Source organism: Alosa pseudoharengus, unplaced genomic scaffold (genome assembly GCF_046254945.1).
Source record: "Alosa pseudoharengus isolate Yale_2024_CS ecotype anadromous, Long Island Sound unplaced genomic scaffold, YU_APseudo_1.1 YU_APseudo_1.1_scf_5, whole genome shotgun sequence".
Taxonomy (NCBI): domain Eukaryota; kingdom Metazoa; phylum Chordata; class Actinopteri; order Clupeiformes; family Clupeidae; genus Alosa; species Alosa pseudoharengus.
In genome coordinates this window covers 22,743,706-22,766,205 of record NW_027468837.1, presented here as the reverse complement: position 1 = coordinate 22,766,205, position 22,500 = coordinate 22,743,706, and the positions used below count along the sequence as shown (strand labels likewise).

The 22,500-nt window shown below is 45.5% G+C and overlaps 1 protein-coding gene across 1 annotated transcript in view; it reads right to left on the bottom strand.

Moving 5' to 3' along the window:
- Positions 1-22,500, bottom strand: part of megf6b (multiple EGF-like-domains 6b) — a 101,870-nt gene that overhangs the window by 60,890 nt on the left and 18,480 nt on the right. Inside the window, exon 4 of the mRNA XM_076268146.1 lies at positions 21,411-21,515. Coding sequence (XP_076124261.1) covers positions 21,411-21,515 — 105 coding nt within the window. The remainder of the gene's footprint in view (positions 1-21,410; positions 21,516-22,500) is intronic.

Here is a 22,500-nt window from a genome sequence, read left to right as displayed (position 1 = left end):
TGTGAAAGCATGGCCTCCCCAGGGACAAAAGAAAGAGGAATGCCCAAAGGAAGCCATCACTTTCAGGGTTTGGCTTTAGAACAGTGTGGATAATGTATAGCTTTTGGTTAGCCACAGTATACTGTACTTCATACAAACTATATACAGTATATAATATAAATACCCTATATGTTTCTCAATTCACAGTTCATATGATAGTGACAGAATGTCTACCTCTCTATCCTTATTAGTAACCATCTTGTTGTCCACTCATTTCACACCCACTCTCTGATTCAGCGCCCAGTAAAGGTTCACTCTTGGGGCACAGGGCGTAATAGGAGAAACTGTGACCTCCAGAACTTCACTGTGACACAAGAAAGAAGTCACATGACCGGTTAGCTTCACGCTGTAAATGCACAAAAATGACCCGACCGGGGGTTGGAAGGACTTCTGTGACCTTCAGGACTCAGTGGAGGAGGAGAGTGCAGAGTCCCGCTCTCTGTAAATGTGTATGTTTGTCGGTCCATGTCACGTGTCAGGTGTAGGGTGGACGAACAGGGACAGTCTGGGACAACTTCTGACCTCCGGGCACAGGGACGTAGGAAGCAGGGGTGGAGTCGGAGGGACACATTTAGAGTAACCTTTGACCCTTCAGGGCTCCACTATGACACGCAAGGACGGGCTCCAGGAAAAACTCTGCCCTCAACAGGAAACAGGGCTTCCAGATTCGTCAACTCGACACGTCGACAGAAGTGCAAGAATAACAAACGGCCTGTGGCCTTCTTATCTCAAGTGCCTCCATCCTCACATGCTAAGTGTGGAGGGGTGGGGGTGGAGGGGTGCTGGTGAAGATATGAATCCCTTTTCACCAGGAGACATGGATTACTTATGAAAAGAGTAGGAAGGAGGGAGATAAAGGGTACCTGAGAGTAGGTAGAAAGAAAGAAAGAAAGAAAGAAAGAAAGAAAGAAAAAGAAAAGAGAAATATTACGAAAGAGAAGTGACTGGAGTGAAAGAGACAAAGTAGTAAAGGAAGAGAGCGTCTGGGAGAGGGATGAGGGGAGAGGCCGAGGAAGCTGCCTCCAGTCTGGCCTCCTATTGTCCATGGAGCGGTACGGGGGTCACGGAAGGCTGCACACTAACTAAGACTCCTAATAAGTGATTAATCCCTGCACTCGCCCAATGCCAGCAGAATTTCAATGAGCCCAGCAGTTCAAATCCTCATTTGAACTTCAATACATATGCAGAGGAGCACCAGGGACCAGGCAGATATGTGATTTTAATTTGAAAAGCTGTGGGCTTCATATTTAAAATGGGAGGCTTCTGACTCGTGACATTGCCCGAATAACACCGAGTCAGTGGTGGGATATATACTTCCACAACAATCTGGAATAACTATAGGCCGCGCTAACTAAACACTCTGAGAATGCACTGGACTTTACATGAACTGAGAGAAAGCACTGTAGTCTGCATTAAAGTGTGTGTCTCCAACCAGGCATTCCAGCTCCTCAAATGACACTCATTGCAAATATACCAGGAATTTTTCATACATGGTTCTTCATGGCTCTCTTATTCGCATGACATCATGGTATCTTGACAAATGCTGGCATATTTGACACAAAAGTCCCAGATGGCGACGGAATAAGTGCCCTGATCTGGCAGTTTCTGCTGGTACAGACATTACCGACATGAGACACCAGAAATTGAGATTATCTGCCTACAGATGTCAGGTATAGTCACACATGAGTATCAATCCGATTCCCAGCACCCTGTCAAAGAGGACAGAGCAACAGGCTGACCCAGCGTTGGGTCCCCACTCACCTTGAGCACGAGGACTTCATGGAGTTGGCATGAGATAGAAATTAAAATTATCTGCCTACAGATGTCAGGTATGGACGCACATGAGCGTCTCTCCGATTCCCAGCGCCCTTGTCGTGTCCAGGAGAGAGCAGCAGGCTGACCCAGCTGGAGGTCCCCACACTCACCCCACGCATGAAGACTTCAGAGCCAGCACACTTTCAGTCCAGGCTGACAGCTCCACATAAAGCAGACATGTGCAATGTATACACACATGATATAAACTGTATGCTTACGCATGCTTTCTCACACTAAGGCCTGCGCAGCACACAGATGTTTGCATGAGGTGCTTCATGAGAACATGTACAGTAGGCGAGCAGAACTAATGTACCCATGATCTGTAATAATTCAACAAGGGGCCACAGACCGTGTGTTTGGGACGCTCTCTGCTGACCATGACTGAGGGCAAAGAAATGAAGACTAATTTCATTATTTTTACAAAAGAGCTCAAAGGATGGAGGTGGTAATTCTATTGGGAATTCTACTGAGAATTCTATGGGCCTGAACATGCGATTTGTCACGCATGCTTAGCATACAATAACGTCCTCATGACACTCTGGAAAACCATCTGGAAAAAGGCCAGCGTGAAATATACTTTTACACTGAGTCCTCCCTCCCTTAGAGCTAACAGACTCTTCAACTTTCCCTTCAGGAAAAGTCTTTGCCTAGTAAAGTGCCCTTGTTATCCCCAAATGGCTCTGTATAGCTCTTCATATGATCCTCATTGAAAGCCAGTGGAGCGTGCCTCGAGCCAAACTCAAAGAGTTCTTGTACTGAAGGGCAGACATAGTTTTGGTCAAAAAAAGAGGAGCATATGTTTTTTTGTGACTGAAAACCCCTTTCCTGTGTGTCAAGCTGCAGATCTAAAGTTGCCTCAGCACAGCAAACGCTAGAAGGCAGAGAGCAGCACCTACTACATTGCTAAGAAGGCTCATTAAGAAAGAAGTAACTAATATGGAGGAATGAAGAAGATAGTTTGACACAAACATGCAAACACATAAACAAACACCCATCCGCACGCACACCCACACACACAAACACGCATGCACTCTAACATGTGAAAGTTGTGTACAGCCTGCACGGGGGGCCTGGGGGCTTTTGCGATGCAAAGCAGATGATTTGGACTCAATTTATGGCTGTGCTTTGCATGCTCACTCTTACCCCTGCCCTGCTTCCCCCCGCTCCCTTTCCTCCTAATGACATGGTGTAAAATGATGATTTAATTATTCCCTCGACACAGACTTATTCTGAGTTAATAATTGGGGCTTGTCATACATGTTCCCTTACTGATCTAGATGGCATCTAGAGATTTAAAGCTCCAACAAAAATGGTTCTCTTGGCAGAGAGGAAAACAACACAAGGACAGCCGTTTATGGAACCTCTTTCCATGTTTTACATTCCTCCATCGTGCAAGGTGCGAAGCAGCTACACGTATTTGGCAAGCAGTTAAAAAAAGTGTTTTTTTTCTCTGTATGTCAACTGTCACTCAGGTATGGCTGTGGCAGACTTCCCTCTGGAGGGAGCGGGATGTTTATTAGTGTGGGTCAGAGTGTTTTTACATTTTGGGTTATAGATGACGTCAAGGACAGGCCTAGGGGTAAAAGGCCAGGCTTTCTGTGTATGTGTATGTGTGTGTGTGTGTGTGTGTGTGTGTGTGTGTGTGTCCCACACGTCAGCCTACCCATGACATCGCTTATCAAATACCGCACGAACACAAAGCGTTTAACTTTTACCACACTGGCTGTAGGCTAGGTTAAAAGGTGGGTTGCACATGGGCCTTTCAAGCTTTTCAAAAGTGTGTGTGTGTCGGGGGGTTCTTCCCGGGAAGTTTTTTGAAATTCTGAAATACATGTTTTTAAAGCTGTTTTATTGCCAGGATATTTGCTACGATATTTACCTGCTATGTCTTCTGTTTTCATGGACAGTTACAGGAATCCACGCCATTCATTATATAGTTGCTTCTTCTTTTTTTTTGTTATATCGTTGCTTCTAACCTCTCCAGAATTTTTCAGTTCGTCAGTCAGTTTCAGCCTCTCCTCTAGCTCCTCTATACCCTGGAAATCCAGAGTTCTCGCAAGAGCACAATTTGAATTGTCTCTGCGAGACACTCTGGAAATGAGTACTGATGCACGTTACTTTTACTTTTAGCCTTGCATCGCGAGGGACCAATCACATTGGTGTATCTGATATAGACGGGCCAGAGGTGACCTAAACAGATGACAACAGCGCTGCAACGAATCAGTCAGCAAACATTGGTCGTAGTGTTATCCAATTGTATCAAAGTCCGGAATCAGTCAGTAAACATTGGTCGTAGTTTTATCTAATTGCGTGCAGTGAGATTTTCAAATGCATGCTTGGTGCCGCCCCTTGAGTTGGGCCATTACATTAGTCATAACCATACCCTTAATCTTTCCAGATCACCTGGAAATCTGGAATCTCCAGGCCATCTCCTCTATACCCGTTGGGATTTATTAGGATTTTGTTACATTTTGTTACACTTTGGAATAGGGATGGCGAAAACTAAACATTTTCTTGACCGACCACCAAGCCTCGTTAGCCGGTTGAAACCGGTTAACCGATTAGTTTAAAATATGCTACGCTATTTGAAATAACAGCCATTTCGAGCCGCGCCTGCAATTTCGCAACTCTGTCGCATCTCTCTGCCGCTCTGCCTACCGCTCACACACGCACACTGCCCCGGCGCCGTCCTTCCACTCACGTCACTTTTTTTTAAATTCCCTACAGCGCAAAACATGAGTCCCGCAAACGCTGCGCTGAGGAGCTTGTATGTAATCGGAGGACAAATGGCTCCTTAGTTTCGAAATGGTTTGGATACAAGGTGATCGCGTTGAAAATAAAGGCGTTTGTCTAGCGTTAGAAGCTCATTTGAAACATTGCCGTGGCTCATTTAAGAAAATGACAGCTCAGAAGAGATGCCGCTTTAGTTTGAGGTAGTGCTAACAATAAAGAAAGATGATGATCATCATCACCTTATCTGTTACCATTGATGATCCTTCCTGAAATGTAGATGTAATGTATTTCCAAATCTAAGCCCATCTTATGTAGCCTGACGAGCCAGACCCACATTAAAATGTAGGGTCTGGGCACTCACCGTTGGCAGTGCTCAGTCCGAGGGGCGGGATAATCGGTTGTCTTTCAAATTCCCTCTGCACGCAATAGGACAGCGCTATGAGTCCCATGAGTTTTTCTACCAGCGGAGTTAGTTGGCTAGTTCAAACTTTTGCCAACTTAAAAAAAGGTTAACTCGTGTCACGTTCGCCAACAGCAACATCCATCTTCTTTGTTTTTAAGTAGCAGGGAATTCAAGCCAAACCGTTGCAACTCTGCCATCAATCATTATGTTAAGCCCGTCTAACGTCTCTATAGATGATTTGATTGGCCTGATAGAAGTTTAATTTTTCTAGCTCACAAGCCAACGGAGAGTTGCTAGACTAGCCCTGCCGCTAGGGTGCATCTAGATTTCTAGGCTACTGTACATCTTATGAGGAATGTTGCCTAAGACTGCAACACTATAAAACCAATGGATAAAACAGGCACCTTCAGAATGCGCAAAAGACGCACCGGCCAAGGCAGGTCTACAGTAATTCACTGTGTGCTTTCTAATACGGACAGAACAACTCTTTTGTATAATTAATGTTATTTTTTTTTTCTCGTTTAATCTATGAACGAGAATACTGCAGCCAACAGCTCACAGAAGGGTTAGGCCGCCGCCTGATTATTAAAACATAACACAACGGTTTGGCCAACAAGTTAAATAGAGAATACTGTGGCCTACAAAATAGACTGTGAAAATATTTAATGAATGCGTAAAAGACGCCTGAAAGCAGGCTTCGCAACAATGGAATCAACTGTAAACAAGTTAACTGTCCATGCGATCGCTGTTATAGGGCCAAAGAACATTGTAGCCTACAAGTTGGCTTCTTTTTAAACGGAACCGCTTGTTTCCTTTGCGTGTTAAAGGCATGGCTATTGCCTATAGTGGCAACCGGGTGATAAGCAGGACGGCCTGCCAGGTGTCCTGTTATATGGAATTAATGGTTGCAACTTACATCTGTGTCATTCTTTTTGGTGAAATGCTCCCACACACTTCTTTGCACGCTTCATCCTGTCGACTGCCCTGGCTCTAACCTCGAGTGTTTTAGCCTGTAGCCTTTACTTTTCGCAAATCTTGTGAGCGCGCGAACCTAAACGATGTGACCTCGAGCCAAAATTGAGTGTGAGGGCTAATTTGTTCACTTCACACAAAAAGATCTTGGAATGAGATGGCTAACTGTAGGCTAGTAGCGTTTAGTCCACTGTCTATAATAGCCTAATTTAGAGATCACTTTTTTTTTAACCAACTACTGACAACTTTGATCGGTTAACGTTGATACGGTCAACCATCGGTCAAACGGTCATCGGTTAACATCCCTACTTTGGAAGGGAAGAGAAGGAGGTCTCGCTCCACCTGCACCGATGTCATTGTACAGTGCAATGTGCACATTTATTTACGGACACGGCCGTTTGTTATCATCATTGATTATTATTATTATTAGGATGTCCCTCATTGGTCGAGGCCCTGAAGCCCAGGTAAGCCCCTGCAATAAGGTGCCAGTGTGTGTGTTTATGTGTGTGTGTGTGTGTGTGTGTGTGTGTGTGTGTGTGTGTGTGTGTGTGTGTGTGTGTGTGTGTGTGTGTGTGTGTGTGTGTGTGTGCGTGTGAGCACATGTGTGTGTGTGTGTGGGCATGTGTGTGTGTGCGTGTGTGTGCATGTGAGTAATGTAGAATTATGGTTGTTGTTGATTATGAGCTCTTCCAAATTCTAGTTAAGCACATATGACGTCAACTTCAGCGACCTTTTCCACATTCCCCCTGTTTATTCATCTACGCTTCTGTCCTCTCTTTCCCTGACTGTAAGTCTGCTGGCTGATTTATCATGATTCAATATCAGCAGTTTTATAACAGGAAATACAAGGTAGATCCATTAGTTACCACAAGTATAACAAACAACTTCTCAGTTACACATCCTTACACACACACACACACACACACACACACACACACACACATAAAGACACACACACACAGACCAGTCTGTATCTTAGAAAAGAAGAGGATGTTGGCAGGGGAGCAGGGAAAGGGGGGGACAGACATAGACAGAGAAAAAGAAGAAAGAGAGAGAGAGAGATAGAGGGAGAGGAGAGAGAGAGAATAGAGAGGGGGGCATGTAAAGACAGAGAAAAAGAAGAAAGAGAGAGAGAGAGATAGAGGGAGAGGAGAGAGAGAGAATAGAGAGGGGGGGCATGTTCCCTGTAATAAAGGTTCTTCATTACAGAACACCGGCTCTCTATCATTTTACTTGCTCACATTCCATGCCCCTGCTATCAGCTACACACACACACAGGTTTTCCCACAAGTTATGCTGTTTGGGCCTGTTGGGTGCCACATAATCAAAATGCATGAAAGGCAAGTGACTGAAGCAATCAATCAATGTGTGTGTGTGTGTGTGTGTCTTTGGTGGGTGGGTTGGGTGGGGGGGGGGTCACAATATACCTTTTTCTGTTGAAAAAGAGAGAATGCTTCAACCAATCTGTAGTCCCTGTTCTCAGACCAGAAAACCAATCAGTACTACTGCATGTGACCCAGACAGCCATGAATCTGTGATGTAAACCGGCATGACAGATCAGAATGAGAGAGCACTGAGGCAGGCCACAACACGACACGCAGCATGACAGACAGCTACAAAGAGAGAGCACCAGCTACCCTGCAGCACAAACAGCATATGGGCCTGAGCATGACCCTGACAGCACCAGCCGCTTCTGGAAGCACAGGTGTAGTCATGACTCATGACTCATGACTCAGCAGGTTTATTTCAGGGAAGAGCCATTAGGGTAATGCAGAACACTCGGACAGGCTGACTCGGACTTGTTAGCAGGAAACAGTGATGCGAACAAAGTAACTGAGTAAGAATGGGAATGATGAGGCTTGTTTAACTTAACAAAAATACACACAAGTAAAAAAAAAAAACACACTCAAAAACATAACACTTAAGAAAGTAAAGGATTTTCTAAATGAAGAGCATACACACACACACACACACACACTGGCATATACCTATATGTACTCAACCGCGGTGGAAATCTGAGTCTGCTGTCATCATTACACATCTGCCCTCATCATTAGTGTTCTCCTCTCATTAAAGCTGTCAATTCAGTTCAGATTTAGAACCTGCTACCAAACACACACACACACACACACACACACACACACACACACACACACACACACACACACACACACACACACACACACACACACACACACACACACACACACACACACACACGCATGGACGGCACGCACACACACACCGACTAACACTAATATGCATACCGTAACCTACAGAGTGCAGGCTGCCACAGCCATACCGGAGTGACAGTTGACATACAGGACATAGATACAATCCATATGCATTTACCAATGCATACAGAAGTCTCTATAACTCATAAGCATTTATAAGAGTTAAACTGTGTGCGTGTGTGTGTGTGTGGTAAACTTCTTTATTAGTATTTAAATGTGTCTGGAAGGCAGGTCTCCCTCTCATACACACACTTAGACACATACACAGACACCTGAAAGTGTCCCTCTCCAACACAAATACACACTCTCTCTCTCTCATTGTCTCACTATGAGCTCATGGTCCATTAGTGTGAGTCAGATCAAAGGGGTGCTATGTCTGAGTGTGTGTGTCTGTGTGTGTCTGTGTGCGTGGTCGGTGTGTGTGTGCCTATGTTTGTGTGTGTGTGTGGGTAGCACGAGTGAGAGGAGCATGATAGGAAATGGGGCTGTGGTGATGACATCAGCAGGAGCATTATAAAAGCCCCCTGAACGCACAAGGCAGATGAAATCCTTCTCCCATTAGACACTTTTTCCAGCAGCACATGGGACTCTGCTACCGATACTGCTACCGCTGCTGGTGCTGCAGTGACCGTTACTGCTGCAGCTGCTGCTACTGGCAGTGGTGCTGCACTGACCGCTACTGCCTGCTACTGCTACTGGTCCTCTACTTACTCACATGGTCATATTTACACCCATGACAGAGCTCTCTCTCTCTCTCTCACACTCACACACACACACACACACACACACACACACACACACACACACACACACACACACACACACACACACACACACACACACACACACACACACACACAGTTGCTTCTGTTAAAAGCAACTGTGTATGATGACCCTGCTGACCTGCAGTAAAATGGACACATTCATATCTCCAGAGATCAGCACAGCCACATGACCCTCTCCACACCACCCCACCGGCAGCTGAGTGAGACCATTGCTCACTGCTGAGGCCGAGCCACAGTGACCCTTTGACCCCTTCCTACTACTGGCTCTTGCTTCCTGGTCGGAGTCAGATGGGAAGGAACCACCATTTGGCAGACCGTTACTGTCAGAAGCTGTTCTAGTTTATCAGGATTTACTCACTGGGAGGTCAAAAAATCAAGTAAAAATCGAAAAAGTTGATATTAGAGCTCAACAGACAATCAAACTACATCCTTCTCTTTCACCGGTCCAAAGCATTATGTGTTAATTGGTTGGAACTGTTTGTTTCCTATTTACTGAACCAGAATGGCATACCCAGACGAAGGGATTTTTGAGTGCATACACAGAATAAATACCCAATGAATCATGAGGTTGAATTTTAAGTGTTTAAGACAAGAATAACAGACTAAGTCTTTAATGAAATTAACTCAAGGAACTTGCTCAAGTGCTCAGACTGTAAAATTTCTCTCTTTAAAACACTCTTCAATCTACTGCAAATTCTATAAAACTATCTTTTGATCCGGAACAATGTGGTGGAAAGGACTGGATTGGGCTGAGGGGGTGACAATATCCCAAAATGTCTGGATGAGAGAGACGGAGAGGCAGAGAGAGCTTCATGAGAACTTCATGAGACAAAGAGCCCTCGTACACAATGCAACAGGGCATTCCCCACTCTCCACCAATTGTCTGGCTCGGCTCGGCTCGGGGAGATTCCGCGCCATTGACCGAGCGTGTCTGTGGGTGCTCTCTGCACATCTGACTGAGCGGGCAGCAGGCGAGGGAGGGAGGGAGCAGGCTTCAGTCACTTGGGGGACTCCAACTCCCATAATCCACTCCCACTAGTGGCTTTCTCATGAGGTTGAGTTTTCCTCTAGACTAGCTACTGGTTAAAACTCTCAGGGCCAGATGTACGTACATTTGCGAACGTAGCGTTATCAGCGTCATGGACACACCGCAGATTGCGAACGCTGTCAGACCCAAGTTTCCGTCGTATTTATCAATCGTTCAATCCTTAGTGTAAACTGCGCCTTTCTCTGCCTTTCTCCGCCCATAAACGCAATTTACGAACGTCCACAACTGAATGGCAGCGCCTACTTACAAGCGCAGTTGAAAGAAGTTAACTGATGACAACATTAAAAAGAATCAAACATTTAGCGATCATGAAATAATACCATACATGATAAGATGTAAACAAGCAGGGAGATAATGAAGATCAGTAGTTCTACTCAAACTACTTGTGCACTTAAGCTATGGAAGATTGGTCAAATCTAGCAAGTAGGAAAGTTTAAGTGAATGACATGAAAGTGAAAGTAAGACATTCGAAAAGCCAACGAAAGTTAAGGTTGCTTTTGGTAGTACAAATACTTTCACCACAAAAACTGGTGCTCTAAATAGCGATTCTGTTGTCTTTGGTTCTCTTATTGACGCATTGAACTGCAATTTGGATTAACACCTGCTTTTACAAGGCGGAAGTATTTAGGCGCAGAATAGACGTGCACTTTCAGGAGCAGTCTTTGTACATACCGCAGAATACATAATTAGGCGCTCTTTACTCTTCCCCTCCCATCTTTTTACGCTAAACTCCCCATTTCCCCGGGATCCTCCCATGAATGCATATGCATGACATGACAAACGCAATCTGCCACTTTCAGCTCCCGCGACAGGCAGTTTGCGCTTTTACATCATTGCGGCCTGTTTGTACATACCTCGCAATGATTTTACACGCACATTGCGAAACAAATACGCCTGAAGTGGGCGTATTTGAAAAACGTTAGTGCATCTGGCCCTCAGTCTCTGAGTCCCAAAGAACCACCCTCATCAGTTCACTTCCACAGTTTCACAGATTCACTTTCAGTTCACTTTCAAAAATTGCTTTCTTTTAGACAGATGGTGGTAGTGCAAAAGTGAACAGTGCAAGGATTGAACAGTGCAATAAATTTGCTTATTATTATTAACTACGACTATGGAAAGACAAGAATGTAAACATTAGAATTTCTTACAAAAAAAACATATATACTTTAAGAACAATATATAACAGGGGATAAGTTAAAATATGTATATGTTATGACCACAGTTCAGATTGTAGGAGGGCTAATATAACCTGTAAAACAGGCAGGTGTACAGGAGACAAAGTGTTATGATGGTCAGGGCTGAGGGAGACAGGCTCATGCTTGAAAAGTAAATTTCTCCCATCCCCTTTTGTGTGGCAAAAAAAAACTTTTTTGGTTTTCCTCCACAATAGTAAACCTCCTCTCACAAACATCTCACAAACTTCTCACAAACTTCTCAAAACCACAGGGCCCTCACACGTCTCTCTCTCTCTCTCTTATTAGCTTGGGGTTCTCCTCCAGAGTTACTTATATATTTGGGGCAGCCGTGGCCTACTTCGGACTTGTAACCGAAGGGTTGCCGGTTCGAACCCCGACCAGTAGGCACGGCTGAAGTGCCCTTGATCAAGGCACCTAACCCCTCACTGCTCCCCGAGTGCCACTGTTGTTGCAGGCAGCTCACTGCTTTACCGCAATAGTTATTACTGTTCTGCTCTCAGAAACACAACTGTTCACTTTTTCACACACTGCCTCCTTTTGTTCAGTTTTATATTCTTCCATGGAAGTTCCTATTTCACACTGGCTGCAGAGACTACAGGGTTTTTTTTTTTATGTGAAAAAAGGACAACTAGATGCTCGAGTTCCTGTTGAGTTCCTCCTGTCCCCAATGTAGGTTTTGTTTCTCCTAGAAAAATAATTACACATCGCTCTTTATGATCGACCAGAGGCTCGAGTCTCAAGGACATCACGATTTGGCATTTTTTCGGCTCACTCTCCAGTGAACAGTTGGACATAAATACATGCCACTCAACTTTACTGGGGCCTGTAAAAAGTCTGCGATACTAATATAGAACAGATCCCTTTTTGCAGGAAACCAGTCTTGAATGTGAATCAGGAAGGAGATGATGTAGCCCCACACTCTCGATGCTTAAAGACCAGACATCATCAAAGACGAGCACAGTGTGTCAATATGTACGTGTGTACGTTTCCCTAGTCTGTGGTTAAGTGAAAGTCTGCCAATCAGGCATCTATTCGGTATATTATAGCCGTCACAGGCCACCAGGGACAGCGTTTGGAGCCCTGAAGCGGGCTGCTGGGCTTGGCATGGCCCTGTTGGTCCACGCTACGCTACGCTGGGCCAAGACATGAGCTCACTGCCCAGAAATCATTTCCTCAAGAGGAAGAGAAAAAAAATGATAATGTTGCAATTATCGCCGCAGTGAAAGGGGGCTTTCACTCGGGCATCACACACTTAACGCACACGCATACGCACACACTCTGTAAACACGTTGAATCTACAGACAGGAAACACAACTAACACGACAGCAGGGGGGAGGCAGGAGTGTGTTCCTGACTCCTGGTGTGTGTCTGCAGTCTCTAAGTGCTGACAGGACAGAATGTGCGTGTGCGTGTGCATGTGCGTGTGCGTGTGTGTCTGTGTGTCCAGCCCCTCTATCTTTCTTTGCCTTTCTCTTTCTTTTCAATCTCCCTCCCTCTTTGTTTATCTGGGTCTATCTGTCTATCCCAGGTATATGGTACAATACCAAGGTGATCACATTGTGTGTGTATGTGTGTGTGTGTGTGTGTGTGTGTGTGTCCGTGTCCTGCTGATGTACTGAGGGCTTCAGGTGTTATTGTTGGTGTGTGTGGTCAGGCTGTGTGTGATTTTCTCTTCCTCTCTTCAGTCTTTGTCTGTCTGTCTCTCTCTCTCTCTCTCTCTCTCTCTCTCTCTCTCTCTCTCTCTCTCTCTCTCTCTCTCTCTCTCTCTCTCTCTCTCTCTCTCTCTCTCTCTCTCTCTCTCTCTCTCTCTCTCTCTCTCTCTCTCTCTCTCTCTCTCTCTCTCTCTCTCTCTCTCTCTCTCTCTCTCTCTCTCTCTCTCTCTCTCTCTCTCTCTATTCCTCTCTCCCACTTCCAGCTCCAACTTCCACCGCTGTGTGTGGGAGACTGGGTATTTGTTTTAAAAGTCTCATTAAAGACCTGCATTGTTTGGTTTTTATGCATCACACAAAACACCCCATTACAAACTCATATACCCCAGATACAGCTCTCTCCAGCCCGCAGCCTGGAGAGAGCTGTCTGGCCAGCCGGGTGAACAGCCGACAGGACTACCTGGGAGGGCTCCCTACTCTGAAGAAGGCTTCAGTTTGTCTGAGACGACTGACCTGGTCAAGATTGCAGATTGGCTATGTGACGACTGACTCGGTCAAGGGTGTACCTGTAGATATGCTGTGATGACAGGTGTGGTCAAGACTGTGGATTAGCTATGTGATGTTTGATGATTGATCAGCAGCAGCGTCTCTCTGCTCTATAAGGACTGGAATGGAATATGGATTTACACACTGATGCACTGGTCAGGGAGAGAGTGGGACAAGTAGGAGCTGGTCAGCAGATTGTCACTGCCAGCAAACTAACTCTTAATACAAGCCATCACTAGATAAACCAGTGCTTCAATCAGAGGAACCAAAAGGATTCCTGATGTTTTTTATCAGATGTGCAACGATCAACTTTACAACTATCAAACAAGATACTGTAGCAGCAGAAGGATGAAGTAAAGGAAGTCACACAGTGAATGTCTTGAGTAATGTGAATGATGTTTTCAGCACTGATGTTGTCAGGTTGGCATACTCAGACATCCCCAGTTAGGGATGAATTTGACCACATCCCACAAGCAACTAGAGTTCTGGCGCTGAGCCCACTTCATTTGTGAGTGTTGTCAGCTGCCTACACCGAAGAACATACCAGGACACGGACTGTGCAAAAGGCCAGCATGTGTGAAGAGTGGAAGCCAGGTGGCCACAGAGCACAAGCCATAAAGACACTTCATGTGTGAAAAAAGAACAAAAAGAACAAGTACATATGAACAGAGGGTCAGTCCAGATGTGCAGAAGGTCATAGTTTCCATATCATATGAGTACAACCAGAGCCATATAAAGGTTACCTTTATACGGCTCTGAGTATAACCATCTAGTTCTGTGTGAATGAGAACCTAAGCCTTCATGGCAACTACTCACAGTCTAGTGACTTCAGCATGAAGAATGACACAACTCACTAAGCCTCTACTCTCACCTGATAAGAGAGAGTAGCTCAGTTGTAGACAAGAACAGAAGATGATGAATGCCAGACTGTGCTAGTCAGATGTAGCTTCTAGTATTAACACTGACTGCATGCTGCTGCATGGTGGTTTATTACATCTTCACTTCACTGAGACTGTCGACATGGCCTACAACTCCAAACAATGGCTTCATTCATTTCTGCCAGAGTGACAAGCTAATATGCCAGTCAGCTGCAGATAATGCCTTTACAAGGGATTTAAATGGCATCACCTGTAATAGTTTTAGCAATATATCCTCCGGTCACTTGAGTCCCGATGGCACTTGTTTAAAATATAAATTGAAGTGATATTCAGAGCAAGAACAAATCAATAAATATTAAGTAAGTGTGAGGCATTGTTCAAATAAACCAGTTTTGCCCTTTTATTTGAACAAAGCAGGTTCTCAACTTTCTGAACCCATTTGGAAAGGGTCGTAAACAATTACGCCAGAGACTGACTCACACTGAAATGACAGCTCAACATCAGGCCCTCCTGGCCACCTAAGACATTGGTGGCTTCCAACAGCTGCTCGCTGAAGTACATAAAAAGGGACGTTTAAGGGCTCTCTGAGGTCTGCCAAGTCCTAAAAACCAAACGCAGTCTCTGTTCTGAGAGAAGGATTCATTGTACCTCAGCGGCATTTGACAAAGGGACAAGAACACAGACTAGCAGAGGAAAGGGCTGCATTAGGAAACAGCTAACAGTTACTGTTTTCTACTTCCATGTTATGAAATAGACACAACATTTAGCAACATCATTTCAAATTTGTTAGAAATGCTCAATGGTTAGACTCCATTGACCAGACTCCATTGACCATTCAAATATATGAATTCAGCTTTTATCCTAAAGTACACAATCAATACAAGCATATATTACATTTGTAACCATGGACTTGGTACTGTTAAGGACTGTAGTCCTGTAGCTAGAGGAGCACTTTGGGCAAGCTTAGAGGATGCCCAACGATGCATAGTATAAATATTGGGACAGGCCAGGGAGTGGACTACTCCACTCCCTGGCCTGGTAAGTTACTCGTGTGTCGGCGAGTGCGAAAGGCACTACGCCACTCGTCATCCTCTCATGGGACTCTTCTGTGTGCCACAATAAAGGGCCGTTTCAGGTCACTTAACTCCTGACCTGTGAGTCCCCATTCAGGCCATTCAGAGCCACAGGCTGCTCAGAAGGACTATAGATGGAGGCATGGGGGGAGAAGAATGAAGGGATGGGGAAAAGAGAGAGAGAGAGAAAGTGAAATGAGCAAGGGGAGGAGAAGAGGATGAATCAAGAGATGAGAAGAAATAGAGAAGATGAGGGAAAGGAGGAGAAAGAAACAGAGAAGGAGGAAGAAAAGGAGGAGGAGGAGGAGGAGATGAAGAAGGATAAAAAGATGAGAAACTCTAAAAGACACAAGGCCCAGGGGCAATCTTCCCTTCACGACTATACACTGAGGAGGGGGGAGGGTCACAGAGGTCATAGGTCAGATCCAGCCAATCACAGCCCTCTCTTTGAGGGCAGGCGTCCATTCAGTGCCAAACACAGGGCAATATAACCACCCCTAGCATTCACGGCCTAATAGCTTCACTGTGAGAGCAGGGGCGGGAATTTATGCAAAAGCCACCCGGCCGCCACTTTAGTGCATGCCCATTCAGAACAGCTATCACTCACCCACCAAACAAAAAACTTCAAGGTGGGGGGGAGGTGGGGGGGTTGGGTGCCAAGCCTGGTGGGGAGGGTCATCCTCTGACATCAAGCTCGGAACCAGACATTCAGAGACAGGAGGGAAGACCTCCCATTGGTGTTCTTTTAAAGGCCTCTGTTCAACCCCCACAGGACTAAAAGAGACATGGGATAATCACTACCCACGTAAAATGGCTTCCAATTCACACTTCAAACAGCATGCTGAGGTGCCATATTTCTCTAAGTCTGTTAGCACAGTAGCTCAGCATTGCTGAAGTCATTAGGGTGGCTAAAGAGCTGTTTACATGAACCTTGACCTCAGACAAGAAAAATGTCGCTCCTGGAGAAACAGACAAGTCTTGTTGGAGCTAATCTCAGTAAAATCACACTCCTTAAGGGTCTCACTGCTCACCACAGGCCCATAAACCCAGACACTCTAACAAAGCTGATCATGGCTGTACAGTCTGTCAGTCCAACGCACATCTCAATCTCTCTCACACACACAGAATTACACACACAATAGTGCGTAACTCTTTGTCACACACACACACAAAACACACACACACACACATGCACACATGCACGCATGCACACACCACACACACACACACACACACGCACATGCACATCTGAATTGTAGCACGAGGCCTCATTTTCAACACCTACTTTAATGCCCTCCTGCCAGTGATTCCCAAAGTTCTCATTCAGCACGAGCCCCTGGCTCCCTCCCCACACTTTAACAACACTCAGCCAGCCAGCCACAGGGGAGACAGAGGGAGGGGTCAGAGAGAGAGAGAGAGAGAGAGAGAGAGAGAGAGAGAGGGAAAAAGAAAAAGCAAGAGAGAGAGAGAGAGTGACAAAAGTGAGTGGCAGCAGAGAAGAGAGAGAGAGAGTAAGAGAAATTGAATTCAATTCAGGATGCGAGTATTTCCTGGCACGTGAAGTGAACCCCAGACTTCACAGAGAAGCAGTGAGCAGAAGGGAATGGAGAGCAGAAGGGAGGGAAGAGAAAGGGAGGAGAGAGGGACAGAAAGAGAGACAGAGAGGGGAAGAAATGTAGGCACACAGAGAAAGAGAAAATCAGAGACAAAAAGCAACAGCATAACAGAGAGAGACAGAAAGAGAGAGAGAGAGAGAGAGAGAGAGAGAGAGAGATAGATAGATAGAGAAACAGAAAAAGGCAGCTATGACCAAACAGCCTACAGCACCGGAGACCAGCACACACAGGTTGGCATATCGGAAACAGAGGACACACACACACAGACGCTCTCTGGATGGGTCCTGGCAAAAACAACAGCAGCGGAACAAAATATGACTGCCGTTTGTGGTTTCACTTTCTCTCTCTCACTCTCACCCTCTTCTCTTCTCTCCTCTTACTTTGGCCTTTTATTACTTTCACATGTATTGGTGCTCTAAGTGTGTGTGTGTGTGTGTGAGAGAGAGAGAGAAATAGGGAGAGAGACAGAGAAAGAGAGAGATAGAGGGAAACACAAAAAGGCAGCCTTGACCACACAGCCTACAGCACCGGAGACCCAGCACACACAAGCTGGCACATCGGAAGCAGAGGACAGACACACACACACTCTCTGGATGGGTTCTGAGAGTGTGTGTGTGTGTGTGTGTGTGTGTGTGTGTGTGTGTGTGTGTGTGTGTGTGTGTGTGTGCGTGCGTGCGTGCGTGTGTGTGTGTGAGTGTGTGTGTGGGTGTGTGAGTGTGTGTGAGTGTGTGTGTGTGTGAGTGAGAGTGTGTGTGTGTGTGTGTGTGTGTGTGAGGTAGAGGGATCTGGTGTGTCTGCCATCTTTCGGGCTGCAGAGGGAGCACGAGGTGCCTGAGACAGGGCTGACTCACACACAGATACGTGCACACAAACATACATACACACACACACACACACACACACACACACACACACACACACACACACACACACACACACACACACACACACACACACACACACACACACACACACACACACACACACACACACGCATACACACATGCACACGCACACACACGCACACACACACTTCATCCCAGTTATGGATCACGTGTCAGAGAGGTATGCTGTCCAGACCTGTTGCAGACCTCTGCAGCATCACACGCACGCAGACCCTTACACACACACACACACACACACACACACACACACACACAGAAGTACAGATACATGCATATACACACACATAAACACTCACAGATAAACATACTGATACGTCATGCATGCGCACCCACAGAAACCACACAAACACAGAAACAGACACATCCACATGTATTTACTGAGCAGGATGTCCCAGGCCAGCACACTGCAACAGTAACACTCCTTCTCACACGCCACACATCCCGACTGTCCTCCACCCTAAGAGTCTAGATGCTGCCCTGCGTGTCTGAAGGAGCCCAGTGGTGTTTTCCTGCTCTAATGAACTCTGGGAAATATTTTGTTGGGTGACAGAGGATATGAGAGCCTATTTCATTAAGCAAGTGTGACTGAGGGACTGGATGGGAGCTTATTATTACGTGTTGAGGTTTCAATATAATTTCATTGTATTATATTCATGATTGTGTCAGAGAAAGTGAATAAGCTTATTAGTGTGGGTGTGTAGGTGTGTAGGTGTGTGTGTGTTTAGATGGATGTGTGTGTGTGTGTGTGTGTGTGTGTAATGTGTCTATGTAACACTCCAGACTGCCTCTCTCAGCCCTCATCCTGATTAGACCCATTAGGCAATGTCTGAGCTGCTTCCACAGGTGTGGCCAAAGCTTCCCAGCTGCACGTGGACAGAGAGAGAGAGAGAGAGAGAGAGAGAGAGATGATAAAGGACACTATAAACAGTCCCAAGACAGGACAAATGGCAAGGGGCTCAGGCCTCAAGGTGCAACACAGACGGAAGGTACCAGACCATGAGCTGCTGTCTGGTATGTGTCAGAATTCTCATTACTAAAGCTGCAAGCTTATTGGCCATCCAGATGTTTTTTAGGCAGTTTGCTAGGAGATGTCAACATGCTGTTAAACCTCAATTTGCAAGGAGACCCCTATTGTTCTAAAATGCTCTGATGTGTGGCCTCTTGGGCCACATGGGACAAGTTTATCACACATTTTGGTCAGTCCGTGGGTCTTTGAATAAGCTGCAAATTAGGACAGTGTGTGTGTGTGTGTGTGTGTGTGTGTGTGTGTGTGTGTGTGTGTGTGTGTGTGTGTGTGTGTGTGTGTGTGTGTGTGTGTGTGTGTGTGTGTGTGTGTGTGTAAGTGTGAGAGAGAGAGTTAGAGTGCACGTTTGTGCGTGTGTGTCTAAGTGTGAAGGCATTCTGAGGAATTTCCTGTCGTGTGTAGCTATCACAAAAAATAACAACATCCTGCACTGCAACTGGATGTCGCTCTGGTGACATTTCCACAATAGCAGCCGATAAAGTATTTGCCTTTGCAACGGTCTGGGAACAAAGGCATTGGGAGGTGCAGCGGGATGATGCTCCACTCCAGTTATGAGGAAATCCAGTCAATCGTGTCACACTCCCTCGATGCAGCCAAGAAATCTAACCCAAACATAAAAAGACTTTTTGTGCCAAACGTGTGGGGGGGGGTTCAGATTCCAGCGTGCTGTGTTATGATTTGTCGGACCTGTTTACGAAAAAAGACCTTCCGTATGTTCGGACATAGTGCATTCCTGCGAGACGGCCAGGAATGTCATAGTTTATCAGGAAGGAGTCTCCCCATCCAAGGGTGTGGACATTCCATCCGTGTTGGAGGCAGAATGAAATGTCCGCTTAAAGGAGAATTCCGGTGTGATTTAAGTCACAGTAGCAGCAACTGGAATCCATGCATTTCCATTGAATTATTTTTGGAATCCGATCCCTTATCATACCTGTTCGTTCGTACTCGTCACTCGACTTATCATGACTAAATTGAAGATGGTGTCAAACGGTAAAATTCCTTAAGGTACTGTCTGTATAAATCGTCTTGTAAATAAACTACCAGTGCTTTTTTAAAAAAAAGTTGTCAATGTCTCGTTTTAAATGTCAAGGCCCTCGGAAGTCTACCGATGAAGTATGGAGCTACTTTAAGCCTCGTAAATTGTGTAAAACAGTGATTTATTTGCATGGCTAGGCCGATGCCCGAGGCACCCCCAACGAAAAACTGTTGGTAGCATTGGCTAACTAGTGCCAGATTTCTGAGTGCAGGGGACAAGCCGAGGTGAGCTATGAGACATACGTTCACACATGTTTCAACACACTTTAGGTCAATATCACACCGGAATTCTCCTTTAACAAACCATCATGGTCCCCCTCCACCTATGCCATCACACACCTCATCCTTATATCACACTTTAATACATCTACTTAACCATTCTACAAATCCATTCAATCACTAAAGACATGCCTAGATCGCTTTAAAAGCTAAAAGAAGTCTAGTCCCTAGGTCGCCATATAAACCATATACAGTGTGGGAAATAAGTATTGAACGCGTCAAAAAAACTTTTTTTAAGTAAGTATATATTTCCAGTGAGGCTATTTGCATGACATTTTCATCAGACATTAGTATTTACTCAGGCAATCCACACATATTTAAAAAAAAAAAAAAAACATTAAAGTCCATAAGTAGAGTTATGTGTATTAAAGTGGGATGACACAGGAAAAAAGGATTACCTGTGTTAATACTAATGTCTGGTGAAAATGTCAGGCAAATAGCCTCACTGGAAGTATATACTGAAAAAAAAATGTAACGTGTTCAATACTTATTTCCCCCGCTGTATATCCTATTGATGCATCCAGTTCTACAACTCCATCCAATCACTGCATGCTATAGGAGACTGCATAGGCTAAAACAGAGATTCAAGTGGGCAGGTCTGCTTTAGCTAACTGTGTTTCAGCTAGTGCAAGCCCACTTAACGTGCACTGTAAGGTCTGTGTGTTGAGACTGTGGGAGTCCTCTCTGTGTTTTATGTCCACCATCTGGGCTCCCTCTCACTAGCTTCTCATTGGCCAGCATACCTCTACCAACGGGTGTTAGACCTAATGAGGGCCATCACCTGGCTTAATGCACCGCAACCGCTGAGGAGAAAAATGGAGCAAACATGGCAGCACTTGCACTTTCCTGGACTCGTTTGAAGTTTTCCAGTTGGATGCATCCTGCTCAGGAGGCAAACGCAGCAGGTATCCACCTGAAGCATTAATCCCTACCATTCACCATTGCATGCTGCCTTTTACTAACACTAATGATACATGGGAGTGTTACTGGCATGATGTCTGCGATGCTGTCATCATGAAGAAGTGAAGGGAAAGTGAGAGTTGGTTGCTGCTATAAAATTAAATGATCCATAATTTACCTCTCATCTGAGTGTGTGTGTGTGTGTGTGTGTGTGTGTGTGTGTGTGTGTGTGTGTGTGTGTGTGTGTGTGAATGGTGAAATAAATAAAGTGGGTACTCACCATATTGGCAACTGGCCCCAGTGAAGCCCGCAGCACAGTCACAGAGCTGGGCCGAACCCACTCGACACACGCCGCCATTAAAGCACACGCCATAACTGCAGACCGCTGGAAGAGGAGAGAAAACGAGGGAGATGAGGGGATGACCGAGACAACGACAGGCAGACAGAGAGAAGTATTTTACTTTTTAAAACATCTCTGTCTAAAAAAGTGTTGAAAATCAAGTTCAGAATCAAGTCTCTCAGGAACTTCAACTTAGAGAAAGAAAGAAAGAAAGAAAGAAAGAAAGAAAGGAAGGAAGAAAGGAAGAAAGGAAGAGAGAAAAAAGAAAAAGAAAAGGGAGAGATAGGTAGAGACAAAGAAAACAGCAGCTCAAAGAGATAAAGACAGAGAAGGAGAGAACGAACGAGTGATCAGAGGAGAGCAAACACCTGGCCGATCTGACCATCACAACATGTCATCATCTTCCCCATTCATCACCTGCTCTTATCACGGCCGCCTCAGCACCTGATAGCACATGGGACCTGATGACCTATTGACACTGACAAAGTATCACATACAGGCACAGGCATAGGTGCGCGCGCGCGCACACACACACACACACACACACACACACACACACACACACACACACACACACACACACACACACACACACACACACACACACACACACACACACACACACACACACACACACACACACACACACACACACACACACACACACAGTAAGACTCCATGCACACACGTTCACACACACACACACACACACACACACACACACACACACACAGTAAGACTCCTTGCACACACGTTCACACACACACACACACACACACACACACACACACACACATAGTGTACATACACACTGTACACACACACACATACCAGGCTAGCCGGCTAAGATGAAGCCTCTCTCTGGGCTTTGAGCCAAGCCCAAAGGCAGAAAAAGAAAAGCGCAGAATCAAAAGAAGAGGAGGAAGAAGAGGAGGAAGAAGAGGAGGAAGAAGAGGATCTCCCTGTGATCAGTGATACCCATCAGCTGTACTGGTTACTCTGTTTATCCTGGAGAAAGGGGAGCCAGGCC